The 16654-nt window shown below is 35.7% G+C and overlaps 1 protein-coding gene across 14 annotated transcripts in view; it reads right to left on the bottom strand.

Annotated features, from left to right (window-relative positions):
• ANKS1B (ankyrin repeat and sterile alpha motif domain containing 1B) overlaps positions 1-16654 on the bottom strand; it is a 1073811-nt gene that overhangs the window by 447477 nt on the left and 609680 nt on the right. For all 14 annotated transcript variants that reach the window (XM_053895881.1, XM_053895874.1, XM_053895876.1 and 11 more), the window contains exons 13-14: positions 3671-4257; positions 1653-1725 (exon numbers count right to left, since the gene is read on the bottom strand). In XM_053895881.1, the coding sequence (XP_053751856.1) occupies positions 1653-1725; positions 3671-4257 (660 nt within the window). The remainder of the gene's footprint in view (positions 1-1652; positions 1726-3670; positions 4258-16654) is intronic.

Genomic DNA, 16654 nt, shown 5'->3' with positions numbered 1-16654 from the left:
TAAAAGGCAGCTTTGCCTGAGTGGCATTTTTAATTAACACTTACCCTTATTATAGCATTAATCTTTCATTATAATCATGGTTTTTTTTTTATAATTCTAATACTATCTATTTGAAGAATTTTAGAGCATTAATGTTCAATGTCACCTAAATCTTCCAATACAGAAGCACTATGTCTCTGCCTGAACATTCTCAGTATCAGGGAATTTCCTATTGGTAAAAAAAAATAAATTCTTAACTTCATATCAATTAAAAATCTGTATTCCTATACTTTCTTCAAATTATTTTGTAAGCATGTCTGAAAGAACTATGCGGCAACATATATTCCTAGGTTAGTTCTTTGGATACTAGAAAAATCCTCAATGTTTATCAGCCTTTCTGTGTGAGAGATCTGGCTATACATGCTATCCCAGAGCTAATGTCATATTTGTGTCATTAGACATATGCACATAATTTTGTTATGTTTTTCATAATTTTTCTGTTTTTAAAATCTAAAACAAATATGCATTTCAGAAAAAAATTGTCCAAACTTTTAAACAATTATCACTTAATTAACATGGGGTCCAGCCATATTGGAATAATTTCTTACCTGTCCCAGCATAGAAGAAATGAGTAAGGTGTTCATCTAGGCCTGAATATTCCCTTCAGTGGCTGCAACCCCAAATTTCAATGTTGCTATTTATCCACCCAGGCCCAGTGCATCATAAGAGAGCCATTTTCCAACTTTCTTGTGCTTAAGAGTCACTAGGGGTACTGTTTAAAAGGCCCTGGTGACCAAAGGGCTACAAAATCCCATAGCTGTTTATCCTATGCTATATCTGGACTTCTCTCTTACAGATCTTAATCCCATTATCTCTACAAAACCATCAACTATCACTACTAACTTAAACGAGTTCTTCTAGAACTTAGCAATCACTTGTTTTAACTCCAAATTTTATAGACCTGTATAATAATCTACAGTTATACCACTACTTAATGGCTGGATAGAAATTAAGCCAGTTCTTTTGACTCTATCCAGAATAGTAGATTCTTTAGCATGAATTTGACTGTTATTTTTAGGTTTAGCTGTCTCGTATTTGACATCATCCATCAGTATGAAGGAAAAAGTCTTCAAAGAAAGTTTCAAATGGAATTCCACTCTGAGCTTTAGTTATAAAGAAGAAAATAATACTTCGCAAGGGCAATATGTTAAACAGCGATTGCAAAACTGTGAAACATTCTGCTAGGTATTCTGGGATACATGAAGATAAGTAACACCTAGTTCTTGCCATACTGGAGCTTGTAACTTGGGGGTAAGTTGTTAATCACTTTGGCCAGAATGAATGGGACATTTCACTGAATGGGAAATCGTAGTGTATTAAGTCATCATACTCTTTAACACTTTGAAGTGCTCCATATTTAGCTCTACACAAAGTTGAAACTCCATTAATGTTAACTGCCATAGCACCTGGGGAAAAAAATCTCTCAAGTTGCTAAATCATCACACTTACAACTCATATTTAGATGTCATGGCTGTTTGATGTGAGTGTAAGGAAATAATCTGTAGATGCTATCATTATAATAAAACATGGAATTACCTAAAGATTCCTACATTTTCTAGCTAGTTCTTGAGCACATTTATTAATTACAATGTAGAAGATAAAGGTTTCCTTACTTGTGGTCTCACCATTCATTTCCTCAAGTTCACTGTTAATTCCAACATCTATGGAATTCATTATTTTGTCAATCTGTGAGAAACAAAAGCCATATAAATAAATTATCAATTCACTTTTATCATCACATTTTAAAACAATTTCCAAACTCCAGAAGCATACTTTCTTGATATTATTACCTTTGCAATACCACAATTAAGAGTCTGGCTGAGAAAGGTTTAAAAGGAAGCAGACGATTTTTGAATTGCTTTTAAAAATATAAATTATGCTTCCCTTTCTTAAACTTTCAAAATCAGACTGCCTTTTCTTTATATTTCCTAAAATGAACTTTGGACCTTCGTGGGTCCGTAAGTTAGGAACTGTGTATTCTTTAAACTCAGAAAGTGATGGGGCTAAGGGATAAGTTCATGTGAAGATGTTCATTCTGCCAGGCATTCTTCCTTTTCCATCTGAGAGCATGCATGTCTTTTGACTGGTGAAAGAGTGGGTTTCATCTGTGGGTATGGCCATTGGAACCAAATGGCTTGACCAGCCACAAGCTTAATTTGTGGCATGGCATGCAATCACAAGAATCCAGTTGTAGAAACACCTTAATTCTAAGAGATAAGTTCAATGTTAATTAATTCTGCTTCATTGCAGAAATGATTTCAGATGTTATTCACAGAATTAATAAATATAAGAAATGGGGAGACTTGAATAAACTATCAGTCAAGTAGGACAGTATTTATAGGCAGATATGACTAAGTTTTAGTCATTTATGGTTTAATCCCACTCCTCATCATCCTAGCAACTTGTGTAAGACAGCAGGTTTCAGAAAGGGCAATAAGCATTACTTAAGTGCCCTATTTTGTTCACCCTGAAACAGATGCAGAGAAATTAAGTGATTTTCCCAAATAGCTCAATTCAGAATGTCAATATCAGACATCTCTAGGTTTCAGGTTTCAGAATACTAGAGTGACCTATTGTGCTTCAAAACCCAATCTAACTGGCACAGTCTTTTGAGAGAAAAAAATGTGAAACATTAGAGTGAAAGGCTAAGTGGGAATGTGGTCCATTCTCTGAAGAAATTCAAGAAAAGGCAAGGAACTTCATTATTTTATGATGTAGTCCTCCTTAGGGACAAAGGATGATATTTCATAACCTTTCAAGGGCACTTACTTTCTGAGTAATTCTATAAAATGGAAGACTTTGTCTTTAAGTACAGTTTGAATTTTTTTTAAAATGTTTGTATTTATTTTTGAGACAGAGAGAGACAAAGCATGAACGGGGGAGGGTCAGAGAGAGGGAGACACAGAATCTGAAGCAGGCTCCAGGCTCTAAGCTGTCAGCACAGAGCCTGATGTGGGGCTCGAAATCACCAACTGTGAGATCATGACCTGAGCCGAAGTCGGACGCTTAACCGACTGAGCTACCCAGGCTCCCCTAAGTAGAGTTTAAATTAGTGATACTTGATCTCAACATCTTTTTCCTTAATCTCTCTGGTAGCTGTAAAAGGGAAATATTAAGTAATTTGGGTTTGTTGTATGGAACTTGGGGAAGAGCCAGAACTATTCCGTTTACCATTAAGGTTAAGATTATAAGGAGCTCTTCTGAAAATATAAGATACTTTAAAGAAGGGAGACGAGCTAACAAAGAGTTTAGTAAGTAGCAAAATGATACAGAACATCAGAAATACAAAGACTTCTCAGTTTGTCAGCTGCAGTGCTTGGTAGGACATACTGTGAACATTCTCTTGCACCTCATAGCTAGTTATTACTTCTGCTTGATATCAATTTCTATGGAAACAATAGATTTCTCCACATGTGTGGAATTGTGTTTGTTTTTACACTAGCTGCAAAATTATCATGTATAACCCCTAGAACCTTGCCCTTCTACTTGGAACTCTATGCATCGGCTATTTTTTTTTTCTTTCTTTTTTTTTTTTTTTTTTGCCTCTGAAAGACTTAAAACTTAAAACCCTTCCCCCAAACCTCCTTTGACTCCAAAGCCTTATATAAAGAACAACAAGAATAAGTCTTACTTCTTCCCATTCAGAAGTGAAGGATGGTGTTCTTTCAGAATTCCCTTTAGAAGTATGTTCAGCAGGTGAAGATTCACTCCAGTTAACTCTTGGTGTTTTCTCATTTGAAGGGTATGCAATGAGATCAGAATCCGATTTAGAGACATTTTTTGATAAATGCATGTCAATCAGGGCTTTTGGCAATGATCTTATTCTCCCCAGGGTACAGGCTCTTTCCACAAATCCTCCCGTGTTCACAATCCACTGGTCTCCATTCCGGGATCCACTTCTAGTTGTTCTGGCACCAACAATAGTATGGTTTTCAAGTTGGTTGCTTTTTTTGTGAAAAATTGTTCTACTGACCACTTTGGGTTTAATTTTCTTTACCAAAGGTTCTGAGTTATTTGCTATTGGAGACTTCTTGAAAGGCAAAGGACTGTTTGCTGAACTGACTTCATCTTGTCCTTCACGTTCATCTCTTTTCCCATAGAGATGAAATGGATTTTCAGGGGACTCACAGGCTGGAGAGGATCCATGGAGAAGGCCTGCAAATTGCCCAGGATCATATTCTTTTGGAGGATCGCTATCCTCCTGTTGAGAAGGGTCATCTGCAAAAGAGAAGGGCTTCAGGATGGCTGTTTATAAAGACTCCAAAAACCCTGATACAATAGCAGTGCCTTTTAAATTTGTGCAATATCCAGACATTTAATTTGCTGCTACACAATGATATCTTCACCCTATGAAACACCCACGACCCCATAGTACCATGTATAAAGCGAATTCGTGTGTGTGTGCGTGTGTGTGTGTGTGTGTGTGTGTGTGTGTGTGTGAACCAGATATTCCTGACATACCTTTGGATATATTTCAAAGATATGAATTGAGTATTAATTGAGTAATTGCATACTGTTCTTCCTTGTCCCCAGAGCATATATTTTATATTGAATACTAAAACTGGGTTTTCTTAATTTGAAAAAATTCCCGTGTCTAAACCCTCACAATAAACGAATCATTGTGCAGTAGGAGGACATCAGGCAGGTAAATCAAGATCATACATAATGATATCCCTTTGCCCTTCTTCCAGAAAATAAATTCAGAAACAAAATCTTGAAAAGAAACATAATTAGAAGTTATTTAAAGTAAATAAAACTAATAGTATCACTTTAAGTATAATATTAAGAATAATTCTATAAATTACAATTTAGACAAAAAGGATTTGTTCAGGCTTAACATAAGCAAACAACGTAATCCATAATATCACTAAAAAGCCAGACGCTTTTAAAATAAACTGGTGTTGAGTTATTAACACAAAGCCATCTTTTTCTTTCTTCTCTGAAATAGCATCAGTTATTTTTTAATTTCTTCAGATCTTTGAAAATGTAATGCAGAAAAGAAAAAAGAAGAATTTATTGCTTTGTAATTTTTTAAAGATAAAACATAAATGTTCTCTGGGACTTAAAATATACCATGCTTTTTTATGACCTAATTTGTCTTTTAAAGATATAGTGTGTAAAACCCTGGCCAAATAACTTAGCAAAGGAAGTCAATATGCCTTTTTGATTGGTCATTTTAATTCATATAGCTAAATATGTACCACAATCAAAAGTTAAATTACCTGATAAGCCCATAACCCAATCTTGTGAAAGAGTCAAAAATAGCCAATGTGCTAGATAATAACAACAAATCCAAAGCTGACTTGCTGACTTACACTTTAAAGAAGTTGGTTAGTATTATAAACCCCAAACACCAAAGTTTTCATAAATTAATAAGTAACATTTAACAGGTATGTGCTATTTACTAGGCACTGACTTAGGGATTATATTTACAAGATCTCATTTGATCTGTATAACAATTCTGTGAAATGATTAATAATAATCATGAGTATCTGATAGAGATATAACCAGAATATTGCATTTATATATTTAAACAAATTGGCAACCATAATTAAGTCTCAATAGATATTGCCCAGAGGATGCCTCATACAAATCAACTTTATGGTAGCTTGGCCCCAATCCCTATACTGTTCTATCCCTACGATCTGATGAGGCAGGTTTGCTCCTGGCCTTGAATATCCCTGGACCTAACCCTCTTTCCTGCTGGGCTTTTCCAAACAGACCATGTCCCCCTGCTCCAACCTATCACAACAATATCTTGAGATGGAAGAGAGGAGTGCTAGGAAGAGAGGTCCAAGAGATAACAGTCTAAAGGAGGAATACTCTGTGCCCACCCAATGCTATAATACTCACTCTGTCTTCCCACAAAAACTGCATCCCTTTCCAGTGTAACAACACTATACCCTTGATAACTCCTGTCCTTCCCTCACGACTGAGACCCTTCCTGAGGTAGAACAGTGAATGGAGAGTGAGTTAAGGCACCTCTGAACTCTCTCTAAAGGCTTGAGTTTATGGCCTATTATATCCATTTTTTGGAAGTAAAAATGAACACTTAGGCAACTTAAGTTCCTGAAGTTTCTAGCTAGTAAACAGTTAAGCTGTGATTCAAACTAAGATCTAGCAGATTCCCATATCCAATGGCCTGGAAAATAAATTACCATTCAGATAAAAGAACAATCTACATTTCAAAGACAAGCAAGTAAACCCTTTGTGGGAGGGGACTTGTTTTCTTCTGTTTATGACTGTTCCTGGAATTTGGATAAGTGGACTAAAAAAGGTTTTTTTCACCACCATGAAGCAAGATAATACCAAGAGGAAATAAAACTTGGCATTCTGTTCCAATGTATTTTCTTTTTCTTCCTACGCTACTTGGATCCATAGTCCTTTACAACATAACAGGTTGGTTTGGATGACAGTAATGGGTAAACAATGTGAAAGGAAGGAGGAATTCAGAAATAAGGAAGTTTAGAATTTAATTTGAAACTTGCTGAAGAAGGCTAAAGGGTGTGATTATGAAAAGAAAATTGAAAATAATCAGCCTATTGTGGGAAAAAAGGTTCTTTAAATCTCAGTCAAGAGGTTTTTGACCATATTCATGATAAATAAGAGTTTTAGGGGCATAATATTATTTAAAGTTTTCTGTGAATATTATTATTAGGTTATCATCCCCTCTCTGGTTTCACAAAAATGACGATAATCACAACCCCAAAATGCTTTATACTGTCCAAGTCCTCTAGTGATAAGCAGTGACTTTCCTAAGTAAAAGAAAATTTAGTTATTAGCATATAAGCTTTGTATTTTGAATAATAGTTCTTAGCATCATGATAGTTGGTAACATCTTTGCTAAGAGTTGTCAAAAGGCAACTTGCTTATTTCAGTGGCCAAACTCTAAGGATTACTCAAATCAAAGAGAATGAGAAGTTGACACAAAACCTCATGAAATGCGTATTTGGTAGACTGATGGCATGGCCCAAATCTGCAAAGGCTCCCAAAGCCACACCCTACACTGTATCCTTTCCTCCCACCTGACTCTGGGTAGGGACACATACCTTGCTTTGGCCAATGGAGCAATTGTACATATAATATAAGCAGAGACTTGAAAAGCACTTGTGCATTAGGGCTTGTTCTCTTGCTGCTCTTGCAAACTTGCTGCCATGTGAATAAGCCCAGACTTGTCTGATGGATGATGAAATACATTACTCAGCTATTTGAAATTGTAGGTTTTATTATTTTCCAAGTTTGATGAGGCTAACAGATCAGGAGACAATTGCCATTGAAAAGATAAATTGTTATAGATCCCAAGAGGAGGAGGACAGGGGAAACACCAGGGTTGGTTAGGAGGCAGAATGAGCTGGGGAAAAGGTGAGCAAGAGCCTTTATTGTGATTTCTATATGAAGGAGTGGGAGAAACAGGGTACAGGTTTAGGAGTGGCTAGTTTGAATCATTTTGGCAGCTTCTAGAGCATAGGAACTGTCCCTAGTCGTCTGGTCCTGGTGTGAAAAGTGCCCCAGAGCATGAGAGCATAATAAAGATAGTGGGGGGTGGGGATATGGCTGTGGATTGTTTGGTTTGCATATGAAGGCCATGTTGACTATCTCTAAGATTTAGCTAAACTTGGGAAGGGCAGTTCCTCCAGGGTCAGAAAGGTCCCAAGATGTCAAAGAATCAAAAACAAAACCAAAACAAAACAAAACACACCCAAAATAAAAAGGCATGGTTAATACACCAGCCATTTCTGTCATTTTAGACAACAGTAAGCCTACTTCCAGACATTTGAGTGAGGTCATCCATGACTAACCAATCTTAGGCCAGTATGCCTATTGACCCAGCCAAGATTAGCTGAGGCTGACCCAGACCAGAAGAAAATACCCACTAGAATCATGAGCTAAATAAATGGCTGTTAGTTTAAGCCATTAAGTTTTGGAGTGGTTTGATATTCAATGATAGATAAATGATTCAGCCTGTAACCCAGTTTTCAAAGAAGAATTAATACACTATTCAAAATACATTCTGACAATGCAGTATTTATATTTTCATATCTGCAAAGATAGTAATTGTGTACACCTATAAGTGTTGTGAAGACTTATTAAAATAGTAGAAGTATGCCAATGGCATAGAACACATTAAATGTATGTTTATGTTATTTCAACAATTTTTAATCTAAAGGATTTCATTTTTACAAATAAATGTAGTAGTAGTGATTATATTAAACACTCAGTAAAGATTGTTATTTTGACATGGTAAATATATGGGATTTACTTCTTTGTTTATGCTTGTGTATTTTTAAAATATACTTTGGAGAGGATTTTTGCATTTTCTTACTATTTATTTAGATGTAATTGAGGCAGAGTATATAGATTAAACTGTTTTCATAACTTGTCCTATTTAATTTCACACTTCTCTGTTGATAAGTGTATATTTCATGCCAAGGTACAGAACTAAATATGTGTGAATTTCAATCTGATAGTTACTCAAAGCATCATTAGCATTTCAAAGAAATGTCAGAAAAAGTATCAAATAGTAAGTAGTTCAATTTCTTTTTACCCATTTTTGCCCCTGATCTTTATCACCCATATTAATACCTGAATAGCAATAAAATCCCAAATTTCATGTTAAGATAAAAACAAATAATGGAAAATGAGTGATTTTTTTCTTATATTATAAATCATAACTTTTGTCTATTGGGTCATTTTATTCCTCTTTAGAATATAAAAAATTTCTCCATTTCCAGGGATTTGAGCGCTAATATTAATAGAAAATCTGTGATGGTGGTTGTTATTTTTCCTCTCTCATTTGTGACTTATTTATTTGGGTCCTTTCTCTTTCCTTTTTGATAAATTTGACTGGAGGTTTATCAATTTAATTAATTTGTTCAAAGAACCAGCTCCTGGTTTCATCGATCTATTATTTGTTTATTTTCCATACCAGTTATTTCTGTTGTAATATTTATTATTTCCTTCCTTCTGCTGGCTTTAGGCTTCGTTTGTTGTTCTCTTTTAGATATAAGGGTAGGTTGTTTATTTGAGATTTTACTTGCTTCTTGAGGTAGGCCTGTATTGCTATATACTCCCCTCTCAAAACTGTTTTTGCTGCATCCCACAGGATTTGGGCCATTGTGTTTTAATTTTCATTTGTTTCCATGTATTTGTTTTTATTTCTTCTTTGATTTCCTGGTTGACCCATTCATTGTTTAGTAGGATATTGTTTAATTTCCATGTATTTGTGGTCTTTCCAATATTTTTCTTGTGGTGGACTTCTAGTTTCATAGCATTGTGGTCACAAAAGTTGCATGGTATGGTTTAAATCTTTTTGTATTTATTGAGGCCTGTTTTGTGATCATATATGTAATCTATTCTGAAGACTGTTCCCTGTTCATTTGAAAGGAATGTGTATTCTGCTGTTTTAGGGTGGAATGTTCTAAATATATCTATTAAGTCCATCTGGTCTCATATGTCATTCATGAACAAGAAAAGCAAAGGTGGAGGTATCACAATTCCAGACTTCAAGTTATATTACCAAACTGTAGTGACAAAAACAGTATGGTACTGGCACAAAAACAGGCACATAAATCAAGAGAACAGAATAGAAAATCCAGAAATGAACCCACAACCACATGGTCAATTAATTTTCAACAAAGCAAGAAAGATTATCCAATGGACAAAAGACAGTCTCTTCAACAAATGGTGTTGGGGAAACTGGACAGCAACATGCAAAAGAATGAAACTGGACCGTTTTCTTACACAAAACACAAAAATAAACTCAAAATGGATCAAAGATGTAAATGTGAGACCTGAAACCATAAAAATCCTAAAGAACACAGGCAGTAACCCCTTTGACAATGGCCATAGTAACTTCTTTCTAGATGTGTCTCCTGAAGCAAAGGAAATAAAAGCAAAAATAAACAATGAGGACTACATCAAAACAGAAAGCTTCTGCACAGCAAAAGAAACAATCAACAAAACTAAAAGGCAACCTATGGAATGGGAGAAAATATTTGCAAATGACATACTTGATAAAGGGTTATTATCCAGAATATATAAAGAACTTATAAAATTAAACACCAAAAAAAAAAGGAATTTTAAAAATGGGCCAAAGATATGAATAGACATTTTTCCAAAGAAGACATATAGATGGCCAACAGACTCATGAAAACATCCTCAAGATCACTGATCATCAGGAAATACAAATCAAAACTTCAATGAGATATCACTTCACACCTGTCAGAATGGCTAAAATCAACAACACAAGAAAAAACAGATCTTGGCAAGGATGTGGAGAAAAAGGAAACTTCTCACACTGTTGATAGAAATGCAAACGGGTACAGGCACTGTGGAAGATAGTATGAAGCTTCCTCAAAAAGTGAAAAATAGAACTATTCTATGATCCAGAAATTGCACTACTAGGTATTTACCCAAATAATACAAAAATACTAATTCAAAGGCATACATGTACTCCTATGTTTATAGAAGATTATCTATAATAGGCAAATTATGGAAACAGCCCAAGTGTCCATTGACTGATGAATGGATAAAAAAAGATGTGGTGTGTGTGTGTGTGTGTGTGTGTATCTATACCTATAATCTATATATAGATATATATCTATATAGATATAATGAAATGTTAGTCATAAAAAAGAATAAACTCTTTCCATTTGCAATGACATGGATGGAGCTAGACAGCATTATGCTAAGAAGAGTAAGTCAGAGAAAAGACAGATACCATATGATTTCACTCATGTGGAATTTAAGAAACTAAACAAATGAGCAAAGGTGGAAAAAAGAGAAAGAGGCAAGCCAGAAGCAGACTCTTAACTATAGAGAACAAACTGATGGTTACCAGAAGGGAAGTGGGTGGGGGATGGGTTAAATAGGTGATGGGGATTAATGAGTACACTTGTGATGAGTACTGGGTGTTGTATGGAAGGGTTGAATCACTATAATGTACACCTGACACTAATATACTGTATGTTAACTAACTGGTATTTAAATAAAAACATATGATAATGAAAGGATAAAATGAGCACAGGACAGCGACAAACAAACAAAAAATCAACTATGGGTGATATCTTTAATAAAGCAGGTATCAAGGAATCCCTGTGACCCTGGAAAATGGATGGCAAAGCCAAATCAGGTGATAGTAGCAAGATCCGGAACTTGATCTGTGAAGCTGTGAAGCTGTAGTGGTGAAAAGAAAATGAAATTGGATGGACCTTGCAAGCCATGAAATTGCCATTAGATTCTGATTACCAAAAAGAGAGGGCCCAGCACTAAGAAGGGTGGTAAGTGATAGAATCTGAGGACAACCAGCAGAACTTGAAAATATCCTGCAAAAAGACAACAAGAAGTAGTTTATACCCTTGAGAGTCTCAGAAATATTCAATAAAGATGTGCTCTTAGTAGGTCTAGAGACTCTGGAGAAAAACTTTCAGGAGCAGAATCCAAATTGAACAGGGTGCAAATACCAGAGACCTTAGGGGGAAAAACACTTTATAGAAGGGGAGGTAGGAGTGGTATGGGAGGCAGAGGTCTAGAGGAGGGAGGCCTTGGACATAATAGTAGCAAAATATAATGTTCAACTGTGAGAGTACTACTTTGGAAAGCAAAGTGCATGGAGCTCTGGAGAACACTGAGGTAATGGCAGCAAGTATTCTGAATCAAGAGAAGCACCCCTGTTTCTGAATACTTCACAGTAACCACAAAGGAGAAAGTCCTTGAACAGTGAAGTGGGTAAAGCTACTTTCATATGGTATGGCTCATGCCTACTCTCATACAAGAACCTTTTGTGCTTGAATAATCCAGGACATCTCCTCTCATTAAACATGAGGAAACAAACAAACAAAAAAAGGATTTTAATAAAACCTCAATTAAAGACATGTAAGAAAAAGAAATGAAAATGAATGTTTAAGAGCTAATGAAAACAAATAACAAATGTAGCCCCAGAGAATTTGAAAACAGTAAACTAAAATTAAAAAGTATTTAAAAGAAATTAAGAAAATGATACAAATTCTGAAGGAACAACCTATACAATAAACAGAGGAGCTCAGATATCAAATGGCTGCTCATTTCCTTTCTCCTTTCCCATTCACTCCAGGGGCAATTCAGTCCTAAAGTCATTAGATGAGAAAGAGTGAGAAGGCATCCATGCCTTCAGTGGAGAGTGGAGGTTTGCAGTGACTCAGAGTTGAAAATCAGCACCCAAGCAGGGTAATGGTGGTAACTATGTTTGGGGGAAACACAGCATGGCATGTTGGGGCCCACACAGTGTTTGGTGAATGTCCACACAGGGAGTAGTCTGGTATGGAGTGTCAGGGCTCAGGTGAGGGTAAGGAGGTAATCTATGGAAGGGGAATGGCCTAGCTGAAGGAGTCAGAAACTGAGCAAAGCAAGGAGAATATCCCTGCAGAAAGGTAGCCTAGCAAGGAGAGCAAAACTCAAACAGCGCAAGGAATGTGTCCATGTCCAGAAGAGAAAAGTGTTCCTCCATGAGGTGGCCTACCACGGGATGTCAAAGCCCAATCAGGCAAAGGAGGATGTCCATGTGTGGCAATGGCCTGCCATAAGGTGTAGTCCCAGGAGTGCAGGCAGGATGTTTATAAAGAGAGATAAACTGGTATGGAGACTCAAGTCTCAGTCAAGGTGAGGAGCGCCTGGGTCGCTCAGTCAGTTAAGCTTCCAACTCTTGGTTTCACCTCAGGTCATGATCTCACGGCTTTGTGGGTTCGAGCCCTACATCAGGCTCCATGTTGACAGCACAGAGCCTGCTGGGTATTCTCTCTCTCCCTCTCTCTCTGCTGCTCCACCACTCATGCTCTCAAAATAAATAAATAAACTTAAAAAAAATATATCAGTCAAGGTAAAAAGGATACCTGAGTGGGGAGGAGGTAGATCTGGGAGATTGGTTACATACAGAAGGGCTAATCAAATAAGCAACTACATTAAGGATAGTGGGAGCCAGATTTCTCACTGTTTAAGAGAGAATTTTAAATATGAAGAGGAAGAAAACTAGAGTGAACCTTGTGATATTGGATTGGAATTGGAGATATCAATATTTTCAAGACAGAAGACATGTAAATATGTATTTGTGCATATATGTATTAACACATATATATTACCTTATATTAGCTACCTCTGTCTACTAAGAGGGCCTGGGAAATTGAAATCCCAGTAGCAGTAAGTAAAGCCTAGATTTTTGCTTCTAAATATATATTCCACTCAAATAAACAAGGATCCATTGAGAAATGACTGATATCAGTGCCAGTGCACAGAAGGTGCAAGATGAGCCTGGAACACCTTGTGCCAGAAAGCAAAGAAGTACTCAGAGTGATGAGGCATGTTAGGAGGATACAGAAGCCAGCTCAAATGGGCCAACTGGTTAAACTGAGGACAGTTTTGGGAACAAAATACATAATGACAGTTAATAAATTATAATCTATTATAATAAAAATAGAAACACATGAGCCCATAACAATATATAAATACATGAATGATTCAAAAGTTTGATTAGGAATGGGAAATTTAAATAATTTCAAATCGCATCTCCACAAGATACCTATTAATTACAATGCATAAAGACTAACTCTATGGTGAAAAATTCTGGGGGCACTACCTTAATCAAATGATCAAGGTGAACATCACTGGTAATAGAGCAAATAAAAATCTTGCCCCACCTGATAGGATACAATGAGAAAAACACAGAATCACTTCTGGATTTTTCTGCCAAAGATGCATAACCTTAATCTACTCATGCAGAAATATGAGATGAGGATAATTTGTGAGATATTCTACAAAATAACTGCTTTTTAATCTTCAAAAGTATCAAGGTAATGAATGCCAAGGAAAGTCAGAGGAACTGTTCAGATGGAGGGAAACTAGAGACATTACAACTATAAATGCAACATGGGATCCTGAGCTAGTTTCTTTTTATCGTGAAGGTTATTATTGGAGAGAGTAGAAAACTTGAATCAAGTCTTAGGAATAGATGTTAGTAATGTATTAATGTTAATTTTCTGATTTGGTTCCATTGAGATTGTGCAAGAATGTATAATTGCTTGTAGGAAATGCTATCCCACAACATTGTTTCTCTAAGTGTTGTCCAGGGATGCTTGGGGTCCCCGAGATCTTTTCACAAGGGTCCTATGAGGTCAAAACAGTTTTCAGACTAATACTAAGGGCATCTATTTGCCTTTTTCCCTCTCATTACCTCATGAGGGTTCAATGGAGTTGTTAAGAGGCTACATGATATATCTTTCCACAGTGGAAATGGGTGATGGATCTTCAGGTCTCACTGTGGGAACTGGCACATTATCACGTATTCTCTCATTTACTGATGGAATAAAGTCATGTGTCTAAAACTAATGTAAATGAAATGAGGATGTAAAGGCCACCTACTGTCCTGCTGTACAGTGTAACATAGCAGAAAAGGGAGTGAAGAGTTGAGAGCAGTAATCAGATCTACCACAGAATACCTCTGATTCCCTTTTAAAATTATGCTTTTTCTAATTTTTGGATAGATACCATTTATTAAGTATGTTCTTTTGTATTTCAACTTCGCTGAGAATTTCAGTTATGATTGAATATTGGGTTTATATCAAATGGTTTTCTTCACCCATTGAGTTCATTATGTAGTTTTTCTCCTTTAATCCATTAGTGTGAATAACACACTTTCTTATGTTAAACATGCTGGATGTTAATGGGATGAATTGGTCATAATGAATTTTTTTTTGCTGTCCCACTAGATTTGGGTTGCTAGTATTTGGTTTATGATTTTTGCATCTATGTTCATGAATGAAATAGGCCTTTAATTTTTTATTTCTTATGCTGTCTAGTTTTGCTATGAAGCTTATTAGTGTTACAGAACTAGATGGGGAAAATTCCCATTTCTTCAATTGTCTAGACGGGTTTGTATAAGATTAGAATAGTCTGTTTCTTAACAGCTATATTTGTTACTTTTAAAATAATCTTGACTCAATATATTCTTTGTGGAAAGATTTTTCATTATTCATTCAATTTCTCTAATAGCCGTATGACTATTTGGGGTTTCTATATCTTTTTGAAGTTTTGGTAGGTTATAATTATCTAGAATTTATTCATCTCTCTCAATTTAAATATCTGTTGGCACAAAGTTGTTCATATTTTTTTCTTATTATCTTTTTATGTAACTGTAGTTATATTCCTTCTCATTGCTAATATAGTTTGTTGGTACAGTCTCCCTTTCTTCTATACTGTTCTTAGTGGTAATTACATTCACTTTTAAGTATATAAAATATTCTGCTCCTGATTTTGTATATTAGTTTCTGTTCTACTTCATTAATTTCTGTTCTTTGCCATTTCCTTTTTCCTACTTTTCTGTTTTTTTTCCTATCATTTATTATGAAATTTTTAAAATTTGCACTTAGCTAATTAGTCTTCAGCATTTCTTCTTTTCTTTTCTTTTCAGTTTATTTATTTATTTTGAGAGAGAGAGCGAGTGAGAGAGGGGCAGAGAGAGGGAGAGAGAGAGAATCCCAAGTACGCTCTGTACCATTAGCATCCCCATGGAGCTGCACGGAGCCCCATACAGGGCTTGATGACATGAACACTGAGATCATGACCTGACCCAAACCCAAGAATTGGGCACTTAACTGACTGAGCCACCCAAGTGCCCTGTATTTCTTCTTTTCTATTATAAGAATTTAAAATTTCTTAGTTCCACTTATGCTGCTTTCACCATGTTTGATATTTAGTATTTACATTTTTGTTTAAATATAAACATTTTTAAGTTAGAATTATGGTGTCTCAACTCATTTTTCATGAGTTATTGAAAGGTGTGTATTTAAATACACAAATTTATGAGGATATATATGGGAGTCTTTAACTTAATTGAATTCTTTTTTTTAACATTTATTTATTTTTGAGACAGAGAGAGACAGAGCATTAACCGGGGGAGGGTCAGAGAGAGGGAGACACAGAATCCTAAACAGGCTCCAGGCTCTGAGCTGTCAGCACAGAGCCCCATGCGGGGCTCGAACTCATGGACCGCCAGATCATGACCTGAGCGGAAGTTGGACGCTTAACTGACTGAGCCACCCAGGCGCCCCAACTTAATTGAATTCTTGTCAGAAAATGTATATATGTACCTGAGTCTTTGACATGTATTGAAACTTATAGCCAAGTCAAAATCAATTTTTATCAATGTTTCATGAAAATGACATGTACTCTCTAATTGTTGGGTACCAAGCTGTATGTCTTTTACTACATTAAATTGATTAATTGAGCTGTTAAAATATTCCATTAACTGAGGTATGTTGAAATCTCCTGGTTTTAGTGGACTTATGATATTATATGATGTATATCATACGGATAATTTTTAAGTGCATACATGTTTAGAATTTTTATATTTTCTTGGTGAATTGAATGTTATAATATTTCATAGTGACTATATCTTGGAAATGCTTCAATGTTAAAGTCTACTTGGCTTGATACTGATATAGCTACCCAACTTTCTTTGGGCTAATACTTCTCAGATATAACTCCTTTCATCTTTACCTTTTTTGGGTGTGTACCTTTTGGGGTGTATAGCCCTTAGCTATAGATGTACCTATTTTAAAGAGCATAAAGCTGGATTTTGTTTTCCTAC

The sequence above is a fragment of the Panthera pardus genome, unplaced genomic scaffold, assembly GCF_024362965.1.
Source record: "Panthera pardus isolate Hobbes unplaced genomic scaffold, ASM2436296v1 HiC_scaffold_6, whole genome shotgun sequence".
Lineage (NCBI taxonomy): Eukaryota > Metazoa > Chordata > Mammalia > Carnivora > Felidae > Panthera > Panthera pardus.
The sequence above is the reverse complement of the archived record's forward strand: the minus strand, read 5'-3'. Positions and strand labels throughout refer to the sequence as shown.